Source organism: Bos taurus, chromosome 14, assembly GCF_002263795.3.
Source record: "Bos taurus isolate L1 Dominette 01449 registration number 42190680 breed Hereford chromosome 14, ARS-UCD2.0, whole genome shotgun sequence".
NCBI lineage: Eukaryota > Metazoa > Chordata > Mammalia > Artiodactyla > Bovidae > Bos > Bos taurus.
In genome coordinates, this window is record NC_037341.1 from 27,970,280 (window position 1) to 27,987,137 (window position 16,858).

A 16,858-nucleotide genomic window follows, 5' to 3' on the forward strand; every position below is an offset into this window, starting at 1 on the left:
AAAAATGAAAAGGGAGCTCCAAAAATAGAAAAGGGAGGTGTTTTCAGAATTTTTAAAAATCTTTTTTCCTCTAGAATAAAATATTCCTCTGAATGAGCCTAATAGTAATGACGCAAAGGCCTTCAGCCACCCCTGATTCTGAGCATACGGTAATTGAAACTTATAAAAACTTTGAAAGAGACTTCAGGAAAGCCAAATTGCAGTTGTTAATAGTAAGCAGCCATTCCACCCAATTACTGATGAAGAGGAACCAAAGGGTTAGCAGTGTATCTACAAAAGGAAAGGAGTACAACTTCTGTGACTTTAAAAACCTGAGTAACTTTAAAGGGACTGTTTGTGCGTGCATGCTTGCGTGCTCAGCCCTGGCTGACTCTTTGCGACCCCATGGACTGTAGCCCACCAGGCTCCTCTGTCCATGGAATTCTCTAAATAAGAATACTTGGAGTGGATTGCCATTTCCTACTCCAGGGGCTCTTCCCGACCCAGGAGTTGAAGCCATATCTCCTGCATCTCCTGCATTGGCAAGCAGATTCTTTACCACTGTGCCACCTGGGAAGCACTTTAAAGGGAATAGAAAACAATTAAAAAAAAAAAAGAGGGGATATATGTAAACATACAGCTGATTCACTTTCCTGTACAGCAGAAACAAACAACATGGCGAGGCAATTCTATGCCAACAAAAACTAATTTTATAAAAGCAAATATACGATTAAAGATGAAAATTAAAAAGGAAAAAGAAAAGGACCTAGGTTCTTTCTTCCTTAATATGAGAAAATGAAAACTAAAAAGTGTATATGTACATTGAGGAAGAAGGCTGTGGGAGCCGGTATGTCCTAGGCATTTTTATAAAGATAATACAACTCTAGCAGTCAAGAGTGAGAGAAGAAATTACAGCAACAGATGCTTTATTATCACAGCACCTTGTAGAGACACTATAACCAGGTTCCCCTCGCACAAGAATCAAGACAAAATGCTACAGACTGTCCATGGTATCCTTACAGAAAAACTGTATAGATTTATAGAATACAAAACAGAAATTTTGTAGTTTCTATTCAAATAGTGTCATAGAATAAGTGTACCCATGCACCTAAAGGAAAAACACTGAAAGCATTGGGGAAATGTCACTCTGCGCACTTTGTACAAAGGGAATGTATTACGTACAAAGAATCCCATAGAGTGATTTGAAATACCAAGAAAAAAGAGAGTGATTTCCCCTCAGTGTCTGTGCTACTATGAGGAAAAAGGACTAGAGAATAAAACAATGCCAGTTAAAAGCTAAAAAACAAGAATGGCTCAAGAGTGCATGCTAAGTCACTTCAGTCATGTCCAACTCTGCAACGCTATGGATTGTAGCCCACCAGGCTCCTCCGTCCAATGGATTCTCCAGGCAAGAATACTGGAATGGGTTGTCATGCCCTCCTCCAGGGGACCCTCCCAACCCAGGGAGCAAACCCACATCTCTTAGTCTCCTACACTGGCAGGTATGGCAGGTGAGTTCTTTACCACTGCTGCTGCTGCTGCTGCTAAGTTGCTTCAGTCGTGTCCAACTCTGTGCTACCCCATAGATGGCAGCCCACCAGGCTCCGCCATCCCTGGGATTCTCCAGGCAAGAACACTGGAGTGAGTTGCCATTTCCTTCTCCAATGCATGAAAGTGAAAAGTCAAAGTGAAGTCGCTCAGTTGTGTCCAACCCTGTGCGACCCCATAGACGGCAGCCCACCAGGCTCCCCATCCCTGGGATTCTCTAGGTAAGAACACTGGAGTGGGTTGCCATTTGCTTCTCCAATGCATGAAAGTGAAAAGTCAAAGTGAAGTCACTCAGTTGTGTCCGACTCTTAGCGACCCCATGGACTGCAGCCTACCAGGCTCCTCTGTCCATGGGATTTTCCAGGCAAGAGTACTGGGTGGGGTGCCATTGTCTTTACCACTAGCACCAACCAAATCAAATGTCTCATTAGCAAGAATTCGATGTAAAGCTTACCATTACAATAACAGAATTTTAGGATATAATTCAAATACTACACAGTTGTGAAAACAATGCCCCCACCAAAAAAAATAACTGTTTACTTTTAATAGTTGCAAAATTTTATATGGCTATAAAATGAACATCTAATTAATAATCTGCCATTATTAAAATCTAGCTCAATCAAATGGCTTCCCTGATGACTCAGTGATAAAGAATCCTCCTGCCAAGGTCTGCCTAATGCAGGAGATGTGAGTTCTATCCCTGAACTGGGAAGATCCCCTTGAGAAGGAAATGGCAACCCACTCCAGTATTCTTGCCTGGGAAATCCCATGGACAGAGGAGCCTGGCAGGCTACAGTCCACGGGGTCACAAAGAGTCAGATACAACTCAGCAGCTAAACAACAACAAACAACAATCAAATGTAACAGAGTGTGATATGACAAATATTGTGGGTATGATCTTTAAAAATAAAAAATGTGCCTTCCTTATTTTGGCAAAATCAGATTTCACATTTGAAGCTTATCTTTAGAACAATAGTGGGCTTCCTTGGTGGCTCAGATGGTAAAGAATATGTCTGCAATGCTGGAGACCCAAGTTCGATCCCTGGGTTGGAAAGATCCCCTGGAGAAGGAAATGGTAACCCACTCCAGTATTCTTGCCTGGAGAATTCCATGGACAGAGGAGTCTGGCTGCAGTCCATGGGATAACAAAGATTTAGACACGAGTGAGCTACTGACACTTTAGAACTGGGCAAACATAAATTTATTGCAGATATTGATGAACAAGTCTTAAACATAAAATGAAATATTTATTGAAAGGGTACCTCTTAATAAAATGGACAGGGTGGTTTTGTTTCAATTAGTTCATGTATTCATAGATGAATATTAGTTATTGCTAGAATATAATAGGTACCTGAGGTACTTTTTACCTCATTTCAATATAAGAATGGGAGGAAATTTGTTACAGCAATGTCACTCAATTGTGTTAATTCCTTCTCTCCCCAAATAGTTTTGAGAGCTTACCTTGTACCAGGCACTGTTCTAAGTTCTGGGGAGATAGCAGTGAACAAAACCAGGCAAGATCAGATAAAAATTTTTATCTCATAAAACTTAAATTATAGTAAAGGAGTCAGATATCAAATGAGTTTTTTTTTTTTTAAGTAAAATATATAGTGCGTGTGTGCCTGCTCAGTCATGTCCAACTCTGCCATCCCATGGACCACAGCCTGCTAGGCTTCTCTGTCCATGGGATTTCCAGGCGAGAACCTAGAGTAGGTTGCCATTTCCTTCTCCAGATGATCTTCCCAACCCAGGGATCGAAACAGCATCTCTTGGGTTTCCTTGCATTGGCAGGCAGATTCTTTACCACTAAGCCACAAGGAAAGCCCAAAATACAGTACAACATGGTAAACAGTGGTAAACACAAAAGAGAAAAAATAAAGGAGGAAAGCAGATAGGATAAATGGGAATTATAAAGTGGTTGAAGTATATGTCAAAAAATTATTTTTTAGGGAAGGATAAATTAGCAGTTTGGAATTAAAATATGCACACTAATATATATGAAATACATGACCAACAAGGATATACTATATATCACAAAGAATTATACTCAATGTCTTGTAATAACCTATAATGGAAAAAATTATAAAAAGATATATATCTATATATAAATATATGTGTATGACTGAAACACTTTGCTGTACATCTGAAACGAACAGGACATTGTAAATTATAATTCAATAAAAATTGTTAGATTATTTTAAAGTACTACAAGTGATAAATCAATTATGTCCTCCTTCAATTATTTTGGAAGCTACCTACCTTGTCATTAGTAGCTGTTACTTTATCATCCCTCATAAGAAATTAAAACTTCCCTTTGGTTTAGTGCCCTGGAGCCTTTTACCCTGGGAAGTGCAATAAGATGAGTGCCTCTCCAGATGGTTGAGATAAATGCCTTCAGTCAAGCGGAAAGTAGATAGCTGTGGAAGAGAATGAGTGAACCCAGAACCAGAATGGCCAGAATGGCCAAAGGTACCTTTTCAGGACACACACATTTTGGAATAACACTTTTGGAATTGGCTCAGCAGTGGCCACAGGACTGGAAAAGGTCAGTTTTCATTACAATCCCAAAGAAAGGCAGTGCCAAAGAATGCTCAAACTACTGCACAGTTGCACTCATCTCACACGCTAGTAAATAATGCTCAAAATTCTCCAAGCCAGGCTTCAGCAGTATGTGAACCATGAACTTCCAGATGTTCAAGCTGGTTTTAGAAAAGGCAGAGGAACCAGAGGTCAAATTGCCAACATCCGCTGGATCATTGAACAAGCAAGAGAGTTCCAGAAAAACATCTATTTTCTGCTTTATTGACTATGCCAAAGCCTTTGACTGTGTGGATCACAATAAACTGTGGAAAATTCTGAAAGAGATGGGAATACCAGACCACCTGACCTGCCTCTTGAGAAACCCATATGCAGGTCAGGAAGCAACAGTTAGAACTGGACATGGAACAACAGACTGGTTCCAAGTAGGAAAAGGAGTACGTTAAGGCTGTATATTGTCACCCTGCTTATTTAACTTATATGCAGAGTATGCACAAGCTAGAATCAAGATTGCTGGGAGAAATATCAATAACCTCAGATATGCAGATGACACCACCCTTATGGCAGAAAGTGAAGAGGAACTCAAAAGCCTCTTGGTGAAAGTGAAAGTGGAGAGTGAAAAAGTTGGCTTAAAGCTCAATGTTCAGAAAATGAAGATCATGGCATCTGGTCCCATCACTTCATGGGAAATAGATGGGAAAACAGTGGAAACAGTGTTGGACTTTATTTTTCTGGGCTCCCAAATCACTGCAGATGGTGACTGCAGCCATGAAATTAAAAGATGCTTACTCCTTGGAAGAAAAGTTATGACCAACCTAGATAGCATATTAAAAAGCAGAGACATTACTTTGCCAACAAAGGTCCCATCTAGTCAAGGCTATGGTTTTTCCTGTAGTCAGGTATGGATGTGAGAGTTGGACTGTGAAGAAAGCTGAGCACCGAAGAATTGATACTTTTGAACTGTGGTGTTGGAGGAGACTCTTGAGAGTCCCTTGGACTGCAAGGAGATCCAACCAGTCCATTCTGAAGGAGATCAGCCCTGGGATTTCTTTGGAAGGAATGATGCTAAAGCTGAAACTCCAGTACTTTGGCCACCTCATGCGAAGAGTTGACTCATTGGAAAAGACTCTGATGCTGGGAGGGATTGGGGGCAGGAGGAGAAGGGCACGACAGAGGATGAGATGGCTGGATGGCATCACTGACTCAATGGATGTGAGTCTGAGTGAACTCCGGGAGTTGGTGATGGACAGGGAGGCCTGGCGTGCTGCAGATTCATGGGGTCGCAAAGAGTCGGACACGACTGAGCGACTGAACTGAACTGAACTGAACCATAAATTGGTTTCCTGGGTGGCTAAGATGGTAAATAATCTGCCTGCAGTGCAGGAGACACAGGTTCCATCCCTGGGTCGGGAAGGTTCCCTGGAGAAGGGCATGGCAACCCACTCCAATATTCTTGCCTGGAGAATTCCATGGACAGAGGAGCCTGGTGGGCTACAGGCCATGGGGTCGCAAAGAGTTGGACACGACTGAGCAACTAACACTTCCACCTCCACCTTAAATTACACACCATTTGGGAAGTCTCACATCCCCTGGGGCATGCACTCCCCAGCTGAAGACAGCTGGCCTCTTATTGCCTCCCCACCCCGACCCCCCAAGAGGAGGAGGGACTGGGGCCCCCAGACAGACGTGTGGTTTCTTCCAGACCCTCCAGACTCTCCCAGTGACACCTCTCGGTGTTTCCCAGGCCATAGTGCCATCTGAGTCATTGCGCTCTATCAGTTTTCCACATCCGTGCCTTTGCCTGAGGGGACCAGATGAAGTGAGATGAGTCCATCTTGCATGGCTGATAGCAGGCAAAAAGAGGTAAACGTGCTGGAAGACAGACCTGGCCAAGGCCGCCTCTAGGGTGGCAGACTCTGCCCTTCCAGTGAGGCTGACTTCTCCCTGAGTGTCTCAGGGGTCCCATGTGAGAAGTTTCCCTTCTTCAGTTCCCGGTGCTTTCTGAAAGGGGGGGGAGAGGATGGTAAATTTCCTGCATTATAAAGAGAACAATCATGAACATTTATAAAGCTTGCCTGTGGGTTGTCATCTACCAGTTTGAACAGCTCTTAACATTCCTAAAGTTATTTCTGGCAGGCGGTTGCACAGCCTTAACCACCTCCTCTGGGGGTCAGCAGCGTTTCAGGGCATGGTCAAGTTCACCAGCTACAGCAGACCCATGGGGGCACCATGCCTGTACCCACTCTGTGTGATGTGAGCTGCCCCACCATGGTCTGCGATTTGGCACAGCGGGTCATGCCCTCTGAAAGCTCAGATTCTTCAGACAGGGGGAGGCAGCAGATCAGCGATGCTGTGGGCCAGCTCGTTCCCTAGTAACACAGGCAGAGTTCAGTTGCCAGCTCCCTCAGAAATCACTGGTCTCTCCTAAAAGCCTTCATTACCTACGGGGGTCTGCAAAATCCTCCCTGTGGTCTGTTAAGGGCCTCTCTGCATGAACTCAGTGGATGTCGAGCATCTGCCCTGGCTTTTCTCTTATGAATTCCTATCACAGAACAAGTAAATCACAATGTAAGGCCCCCATATTTGAATTCTTTAGAAGCCTGAGCAGTGCTCCCTTAAGCAGTATTGCTGGCAACCTATAAAATAAATGCTTATTAGAATAGTCTCATAACGACATAGTGGGAAACAGTGAGAGAGCAAGAAGCAGGCTCAGAGAAATCTGTTAATTGATCCTCATCCTCCCAAGTCTTTTCCATTTCTCTGAGCTAAATGCAATGGTAGAGTGTTTCCATGTTTCCCAGTCAGAGACAAGGCAGTGTGCAACAGAGCTGGATCAGAAAAAAATGCCTGCATTCTGGTTCATTCTTTGCTGGGTGTGTGTGCATGCACACTTAGTCGTGTCCAGCTGTTTGTGACCCCATGAACTGTAACCTGCCAGGCTCCTCTGTCCATGGGGATTCTCCAGGCAAGAATACTGGACTGTATTGCCATGCCTTCTCCAGGGGATCTTCCCAACCCAGGGATCAAACCCACATGTCTTGTATCTCCTGCATCGTCAGGCGAGTTCTTTACCTGGGTGAATTCAGCCACCAAGGGTGAATCTAGTTAAACCTGGGACATAAATGATAGCTTGAGTGCTCACTGAAAATGGCCTGTCTTGCTTTAGGTGTCAGTCAGGATTGCAGTGTCTGGATGAAGCCCTGAGTCAGTAGTACTGATTTATCTATTGGAAACCTCACTGATGACCAAAAGTTCCCTGTAGTCAAACAGAAGACTCAGTTGTGAATCTCTTACAAGTGGAAAAGTGGAAAAAAAAGAAAAGTGAAAGTGTTAGTCATGCCCTGCATGGAGTGGGTAGTCATTCCCTTCTTCAGAGGATCTTCCTGACCCAGGGATGGAACCCGGTTCTCCAGCATTGCAGGTAGATTCTTTACCGTCTGAGCCACCAGGGAAGCCCAACAAGTGGAAAACAGGTCTGTGTTTGTACAGTAAGATGATGCTGTAAATCCAGAGTGGCTTTGGAGTTCCTCCAGGTCAGTGAAAGCCCCTATCTGGGATCTGCCATGGGGAAAGTGAATAACCGCAAAGATGTTCCATTGAAAGTAACATAATTTGTTCCAAGAAGTCACTTGGCTCTGTGGTTGGAAGTTGGCACAGGAAACACATTTGAAAGGACTACAAACAATGGGGTTTCCAGGCTGTGGGCTCTCCCCAAGGGATCTTTTATAGTAACACCTCAGTTTCCGAGAATGGGTGAAGAGGGCAATGTTCTCTGTAGCCGGCTTTTCTGCACCATTGATGCCAGCTCTTAATTGTGCTGATTTTTCTGTTCTACATTTTAAGACTTTAATAACCAGAGAATTCAAGTCAATTATCCTGCAGGTCACTCAGCAAGTTGTGTACACCCCCCTACCTTCTGTCTTCCTCATCTCCTCCAAGGCCACTCTTCTGCCAAAGACCCTTAAATGGTGCTCTTGCTGTGATTGCTTCAGATTTCATGTTTTGTTTCTAATTCTCCTTTTCTAATATTTCTGAAAACCCATCTAATGCCTCTTCTGCTACTTCTCAGGTTTCATTGCAATTCATCTCCTTATTTCTACTGGAGCAACTGCTTGATTCAGCAGCTTCTGTTCTCACATCTTTCTCATTACGGTGACTTTAGAATGCAGTCACTTCACTTTCTTAACAGTGTGATACAGCTACCACTCTGAAAGCTTAAAAAGCTGAAGGTATTTCCTACTGAGCTGTTTTCAAGTATTTCATTGGGTCAAAGAACAACTTCATTTTTTAAAGCATCATTTTTAAAAACTTTAAAGTCTATAAACACTTCAGTTTACCTCTTGACTTAAACTGTATTCCTACTCTGGCAAATGGGGAGTGTCAGTGTGTGCTTAAAAAACTATTTTTCTAATATGGAAATATCAGGTTTCTGTTGTCAAAAACAACATTGTTCTGTTCTACCCATAAAAGATTCTTGATGTTTTCAGTTTCTTAATTACCTGCTTTTTCCACCTTTTGGATATGATGAATAATGCTGTTTTCAAAATGATTCAAAATCATCTTTTGAATCTTTTCGTAAATGGCAATAAGTGAAAGCTTACAAAAAAGGAAAACATGGAAATTTATGCTCACAAAATAAGCAAACTGGACAAACTAAATACTGAGAGTTTAAAAATTTGTGTACAAATTTTTGTGTGGACGTATGTTTCCATTTCTCTTGGGTATATACCTAGGAGTGAGAATCCACTTGCTAATGCAGGAGATGTGGGAGACATGGGTTCGATCCCTGGGTCAGGAAGATCCCCTGGAGGAGGGCATGGCAACCCACTCCAGCATTCTTGTCTAGAGAATCCCCATGGACAGAGGAGCCTGGTAGGCTACAGTCCATGGGTCGCAAGGAGTCAGACATGACTGAGCATGCATGCATGCATGGTAACTCTGTATTTCCTCTTTTAAGAACCACCAGTCTTGCAATATTTTACATTACCACCAGCAATGCATGAGGGTTCCCATTTCTTCACATCTTTACCAACATTTATTATCTGATTTTTATAACCATTTTAGTGAATATAAAGTAAAATCTCATTGTGGTTTTGGTTTGCATTTCCCTGAGTATATTTTTGTAATGCAGTTGATGTTGAAAACAAGCAAACAAAACAAAGTCTTTGGGATGACAGAATGTTTTCTCTCTTGGCTTCTCTTCGTCGATCAGTTAGGGTCATTTCTGTCTTTAAAGAACTACTTCTTAAATTAATCCAGATGACTGTGAGCATTTTATAAATGAGTCTTCCACATTTTAGCTGCACTGCATTCAAGATCAGTTGAAGAACTTAAGTCAAATTATTCAACAAATGAAGCACCCCCAAAATCATCTTTTGAATTTGTTAATAAATAGTAATAAGTGAAAGCTTACAAAAAAAAGGAAAACATAGAAATTTATGCTCACAAAACAAGCGAACTGGACAAATTAAATATTGAGAGTTCAAATGTTATATGAAATTTGATTTTCAGTTTCATAGTTCCCTTTTGAAATCTCTTGACTTGAGAAAAGACTCTTTTGACAGAGCTGCAATTTTATTTGACAAATTTATATTCTGTACCAAAATGGAAAAAAGTTAATTTGTGGGAAGATCTAAAAAGTATCATAAATAAATGCAAGTTATTTTGTGTCTTGTAAAATTTTTGGCACAGAAAGATGTGCTAAATGGAGGTAAAATTGCAGTGCTTGGGAAAGTATTTGGGCTAAACTATATGAGACCTGTCCTTTCTGTAGCAAATTTGCTTGGCATTTATCAGCATGAGTTTGAGCAAGCTCTGGGAGTTGGTGATGGACAGGGAAGCCTAGCATGCTGCAGTCCATGGGGTTGCAGAGTTGGATACGACTGAGCAACTGAACTGAACTGATACGGAAAATATTTTCATAGTTAAAAATACTATGATTTGCAGAGGCAATCAAGATATCAGCAATTTCAAGTTTACTAATCATAAAAAGAAATGTTGAATAAGATTGTAAATAAATTTATAAAAATAATAAAACCATATTGAAAAGATATGTGTATATTTTCCCCCAAAATATCAGTGATGTGGTATATTACAGACAGACATGGACCATGGAGCAGATTCATGGCAGTACATGAATTTATACCAAAAATAATCATTATGTTAATGTTACATTTTAATGTTCAAATGAATATGTTTTCTTTTTATTCTGCTTTAATAAATATGTATATTGATTTTAACATTCATTTTTAGAAATAATTTTATTTTGAAATAATTTTTTAATTGAATAATTTTATTCATGAATGTATGTTTTTATAATTTTGTTTCTTTTAACATACCCTTCAACTTCCAAAGGTGCCTCTGTAAGTCATAGTATCTTTAACTATGAAAATATTTTCCATATCAGTTCAGTAAATTATAGTACCACCCAACTTTTTCTTTTAGGACCATTCAATTTTTAATCAATAATGTTAATTGATCATGTGATTTTTCCTTCTAAATTTTCACCCATTGGTCAACAAGGTCAGGGGTTGGATATTTGATTAAATATCTAATCTAATAAAAACTTAATCTAATCTGACTAAATGACCCCTTTAGACACTGGTAGTTCTCTCTGACAAGATTCCTTTTTTAATAGAAGAATTTTTTAAAGTTTTTTTTTTTTTGGTTTTTTGCTGCACTGGGTCTTCTTGCTGCACAAGGGCTTTTCATCCCAGGACTCCTCTTGTTGCACCTTACAGGCTTAGTTGCCCCAAGGCATTGTGGGATCTTCCCTAAGGAAAGATCTAACCTGTGTCTCCTGCATTGGCAGGTGGATTCTTAACCACTGGACAACAGGGAAGTACTGGGAAAATCATTTTAGTGTCTCAGATTGACTCTTCTCTGACTACTTCTCTCCTTAAGGTTGCGTCCAGGTGACTTATGTGCCTTGGTAGGAAAAGGATGGGCTTTTCTTGGCCCCTCTGAACTTCTAGGCTAATTCATCTTTCTCAAAATCACAGTTTACTAGCATGCCTGTTTTGAGTGGAGAATATGATAAAATATTCACATCTTGTGTACCTAAACACACACACATACCAAGCTCAGGGTGTTCCTATATATCCACATAGATGTATATGTTAGAGTTAATGTTAGAGTACTATAATATAACCAGAGCTTGATATGACCTAATTAATAGCTTTAATGGACTACAGCAGGAAAAAAAAAAAAAAAAACAGGAGAAATGAGCTAAGATTAACCATGGACATTAAGTTTGCAAAAGAAAGATTGAGATTTTGATCAAAGTGGAAACAGATTAGAAAGAATATTAACAAAATTAGTGAGTCTATACAGTGTGAGGCAAGTACCACACTACTGGAGAGAAGCTGAAACTTTCTCTGCAAAATGCAGGTGCTTATTTGTCAGGAATGGCTTGAAGACAGAGGGCAAGGACATAGATTTTGTGACTTCTCAAAGGTCTTTCTAATAATGCAATAAATATTCTTAAGGAAAAATAATGGTTTCTGGCAACAAGAAGAAAAGGTATATCTTTTGATATATGAGGGGAAAGGGCATATTTGTATGCCTAAGGACAAGCACATTATTTAAAATCTAATACTATTTAGTATACTTCATTTTTTACTAAAGCCAGTAACAACTGTGATTTTTCAGTCCCTAAGATCCCAAATTCTGTGTGTGTTTCTTCAAATTTCCCCATTTTTTTCAGGTGCTCTGTGACAACCTAGAGGGGTGGAATGGGGTGGGAGGTGGGAGGGAGGTTCCAGAGGGAGGGCACATATGTACACCTGTGGCTGATCCATGTTGATATATGACAGAAACCAACACAACATTGTAAAACAATTATCCTCCATTAAAAAACTTGTTTTAAATTTCCCCATGTTTTGACCACTGATAATATTTTGAACAGTCTTTAGATTAAATACACATTCTTCCATTGTGTGATAAATATTTTTGTTAGCTTTTTATGTGTTCTTTTTAAAATCATCTACTATTATGTGAATTTGCACACTTATTCATGTCGGGCTATGTTGTATTTGCAGTTGATTTCATAGGTGGACTTGATGCACACTCCTACTGCCAGGATCATGTTACGTTAAAGCCTGTTCATCTGTAAGTAAAGGTGTGATGAGATGGAAAATATTAATCCTTCTAACTTGGCCAAAACTAACCAAACCTGAAATAATTTGGACCTACCACTACTAATCATTGGTTTAATTTTCCACTCATATTTGAAACACACCTTTCACATGTAACCCAACATTATCATTATTATTGTTCATTCCAAAAAGGATTTCAAGTAGTACAATGATTTAAGTTTCTTAAATGATAGTTTTGCTTTATTTTTCTTGTTATTAGATTGCCAAATTGGGGGAAGAAAGGGTGATTTAGTGTACAAAACAGAGGCTTAATATGTGTCTTGGGGGAGCATAAGACTAGGTTAGGATCCAGGCTCTAACTGTGTGATCCCAGGGGCCTTCTTTCATGTCTCTGAGAATAGACTTGGTTCTGTCAACTGGGTGGAGGAGGGAGGATGGATTAAATGGAATACAGTATAAAGAGCATCTCTAAAGCTGCTTATGACTGTGCCTAGTACTCAAAAGGAAAAAAAAGTGTTAGTCTTTCAGTCATGTCCAACTGTTTGCAACCCCATGAACTGTAGCTTGCCAGGCTCCTCTGTCCTTGGAATTTTCTAGGCAAGACTACTGGAGTGGGTAGTATTTATTCCAGCAGAGTGAGCTAAAGGAAACACAGGCCCATGTGCTACTGGAGTGGGTAGCCATGTCTTCCTCCAGGGGACCTTCCTGACCCAGAAATAAAACCCAGGTCTCCATCTGAGCCACCAGAGAAGTCCACCTAGTACTCAAATGATTAATCAGAAGAAAGTCAACAACTACAATGAAAACACCTCAAACTTGACAGATTTCAGTTGAGTATAAGGAAGGAGTCACAGTCACTTGACTGATAAAATACTAAAAAACAAGAAAATAGATACCATGACTGCATTCCTAGAAAACTCTAAGCAGCAACTAAACAACTATATAAAACAGTAGCTACCGTGTACAATTTGCACTATTATCTCACTTCATCCTCATGAAAATAATGTACTAATAGTCCATTTTATAAATAAGAAACCTGAGATTCATAGATGATAAACGATATTCCCAAAGTCTCTCAAGTAGTAAGGGGTGGAGCTGCGGTCTTTCTTGGGTGAGACACTCTCACCATGACATTGTAGACTTGCTCAGATGACCTTCCTGTTCTTTCGGGCCAATGCTCTGTAATTTCCTGATGACAGAGGAAATTGGTAACTAGTATAAGAAATATATATGAAAGGATTCACCAGCTGCCTCTTTGCCCAAATCTGCAATTCCTCCCCCAGCTTTTTTGCGGGCGGAAGCCTCTAGAAGGCTGTATGGCTCCTCCACGTCCCCATGTGGAATTAGTTTTATTCCAGCAGAGTGAGCTAAAGGAAACACAGGCTCACATGTTACACAAATCAGCACAGTGCCAGTCACGTGATAGATGTTTAAATATATGTTGGTTTCTCAAAGCAAATCCAATTTGGAAAAGCATTCACCCCACGTCACATTCCAGAACCAAGCAACCACCACCTCATTACTCATGCTATTGAGTGCTCATGAATGATCTACCCCAGAAGTGGGTATCTGTGCATGTGGGGAACTTGGCAGGGATTGTACAGTAACAAAGATGACCCGGAGCATCGGAAGTGAGAAAAGAACTGAAACAATGCCGAGCAGTGACTTGGACCGTCTTCTATACACTTGTTATGTGAAAAGAGGATGATGAATGATTTCTTTCATCCCCACTCTGAAGAATAACTCAGCAGAGAGATTGCAGTATGAAAGATGTTGGTTGGATGTAAGAAAGATCTTTTTATTAGGGGAAGTTATTAAACACAGCAATTGATTACTGATGGTAATGGAATCTCCTTTCTTGAATGACACTCGCTCATCCATGTGCCTGAAAAGGGTGTCTAGTGGGATGGCCCAGAGGCACGTGACTTCTGTCTCTGTTTCTTAAGGTCCCTTCCAGCTCTGTGAATCCAGAATGCATGAAACATCCTGGTAAGATTACCTAAAAGGCTGTGATCAACTCCACTCCCTTGTAAGGGCTTTTCCTAAAAAATTGAAGTATAGTAGGCTTCCCTGGTGGCTCAGTGGTAAAGAATCCACCTGCCAAGCAGGAGACACAGGTTCAGTCCCTGGAGCTGAAAGATCCACTCTCGACATTCTTGCCTGGGAAATCCCATGGACAGAGGAACCCGGTGGGCTACAGTTCATGCGGTCGCAAAGAGTCAACTAAAACAACAAAAACAATAGCTGATTTACAGCGTGGTGCCAATCTCTGCTATACAGCAAAGTGACTCACTTATACACATACAGACGTCCTTTTCTAATATTCTTTTCCATTGTGGTTTATCACAAGATAGTGAATATAGTTTTCCTGTGCCATCCATTAGGACCTTGTTGTCTATCCATTCTAAATGCAATAGTTTGCATTTACCAACCCCAACTCCCAGTCCATCCCTCCCCGACCCCCTCCCCGCCTTGGCAACCACAAACCTGCTCTCCATCAGTCTGCTTCTGTCTCATAGATAGGTTCGTTTGTGCCACACTTTGGATTTCACATGTAAGTGATATCTTACGGCGTTCGTCCTTCTCTTCCTGACCTACTTCACTTAGCGTGATAATCTCTAGTTACATCAACTACCCTGTTCACTGCTGACCTCCCACACTTTTCAGCTGAAGGTGGCATCAGCTACAAGCTGCAGGAAACAAGAGAACAAGTTTCTGCTTTGATAGATGATGCGTGTCATTATGCCAGATGAATATGGAATGCCTTCAACTGTGAAGGAAGCAGGAATCTGCAAGATCAAACTAAACCCAAAATAAAATCGTTGTGCAGGAAACAATTTAAGAGGTCGGTGCGGGTTCTCCCCTCAGGTATGCAAACATGGCACAGTTGATCCAGCTGGCATCAGTCAGCCTGCCTGATTGTTCTTTAAAAAGCCCTTGTTTTGGGTTCCATTGTAACCTGCGCAGTGATGCCATATCCCTTGTACCAGCAACAGACTAGAGGAAAAGCCAATCTTCTGCACTAAATTGTTAGGGGCAGGGCATGCGTGAACCCTGGCTTTGAAGCTTCATTAAGGCTCTGATCTCCATGGAGTACAAATCCATGTTTATGGAAAAGCTCCTTCATGAAGGGAACCGGAAGAATCTTGGTCATATTCTCAAGCACATGTAGACAGGTAACTGTCGACTTTAGATGGATGGTCACAGACAATCCGTTCACTGTAGACTTGCACAGGGAGTCCCCATTCTTGTGTTTGATTGTGTCACTGCTCACAATCATAAAGTGTCCGGTTCCAGGGCCCACAGTCCACCTGTGTGTGACTATGTGCCCTGGGGTGATGCGATGGGGTGGCAATTCACATATGGATTTGGTCTTTCCTGCTTTGTCTCTCTTTAAAATACCGGCATCAACAAATGAACTTATTTACAAAACGAAAACAGACTCAGACACAGAAAACAAACTTATGGTTACCAACAGGGAAAGGTGAGGGAGGAGTAAATTAGGAGTTTGGGATTAACAGAAACTATTATACATAATAACTATACTATTATACATAATAACCAATACTATTATACATAAAATAGATAAACAAGAAGGACCTACTATACAGCATAGGAAACTACATTCAATATCTTGTAATAATCTATAAGGGAAAAGAATCTGAAAAAGGATTATATATAATATATAAATACTTACATATGTACATATAATGTGTATACATATTATACATATGTGTGGGTATATATACACACACACACACACACACACACACACACACATCTGAATTACTTTGCTCAACACCTGAAACTAATACAACATTGTAAATCAGCTATATTTCAATTTTTTAAAAAGGTAACACTCTGCTCAATGTTATGTGGCAGCCTGGATGGAAGGGGGTTTGGAGGAGAATGGATCCATATATAAGTATGGCTGAGTTATTACAACATTATTAATGGAACATACCCCAGTACAAAATAAAAAGTTATTTTTTTAGAAAAAAGTAACAGCATCAAGCTATCATGACTCACTGGTTAAATAAATTGGTTTACTTCCATTTACAACTGTGTATTGATCACTTACAACGTGTGTACCAGGATCTGGGCTGGAAATAACAAAAAGTTATTTTTGTCAATAATAAAATGATGAGTGATCTTTGAGCTTCAACCTCCAGCAGCTAATGATCCAGGAGAGGAAGCCTACATAGAAATAAGCAGATACAAAATGGTGACCCCAAGGGAAGTTTTTACAGAAGAGGGAATGTTTACTTCTCACTTGGGGAGAGAAGACACCACTGAGCTGTGATGTCTGAGCTGACTTTGATAAGAAGATGAAGAGTTTATCAAGAGAAAAAGAAGAAAACGAGTGTTCCCTACATGGGGTCTCATCTGCTTGGCCACTCTGCACAGGATAAAGTTGAAATCTGTGCCTATCCAATCTGGCCTTTGCCATAGTTCTCACATAAAGTCAGCAAACCCCACAAGGAAGCAGATGTTTAAGCAGAGAAGGAATCTTGGCTCTTGGTGAGGATGCTCTGAGATCCCCAGCAGCCATTGCTTCACCATCTAAACGATGTTGTTCTTTATGGCTAAGGCTATAGAGATGCTTCCAGTGATTGTCATCTGAGTCTGGCTTGGAGGTCAAGGGGAGCCTATGCTGGGGTCCGTTATCTTGCCATGGCTGTGAGTCGGGGTGGGGG

At 40.8% G+C, this 16,858-nt stretch overlaps 1 protein-coding gene across 2 annotated transcripts in view; it reads left to right on the forward strand.

Annotated features, from left to right (window-relative positions):
• NKAIN3 (sodium/potassium transporting ATPase interacting 3) overlaps nucleotides 1-16,858 on the forward strand; it is a 547,290-nt gene that overhangs the window by 506,420 nt on the left and 24,012 nt on the right. Inside the window, exon 6 of one of the 2 annotated variants that reach the window (XM_005215496.5) lies at nucleotides 12,105-12,174. The exons of the other annotated variant lie outside the window; for it this stretch is intronic. Within the exon in view, the coding sequence (XP_005215553.1) occupies nucleotides 12,105-12,174 (70 nt within the window). The remainder of the gene's footprint in view (nucleotides 1-12,104; nucleotides 12,175-16,858) is intronic. 2 annotated transcript variants of the gene reach the window in all.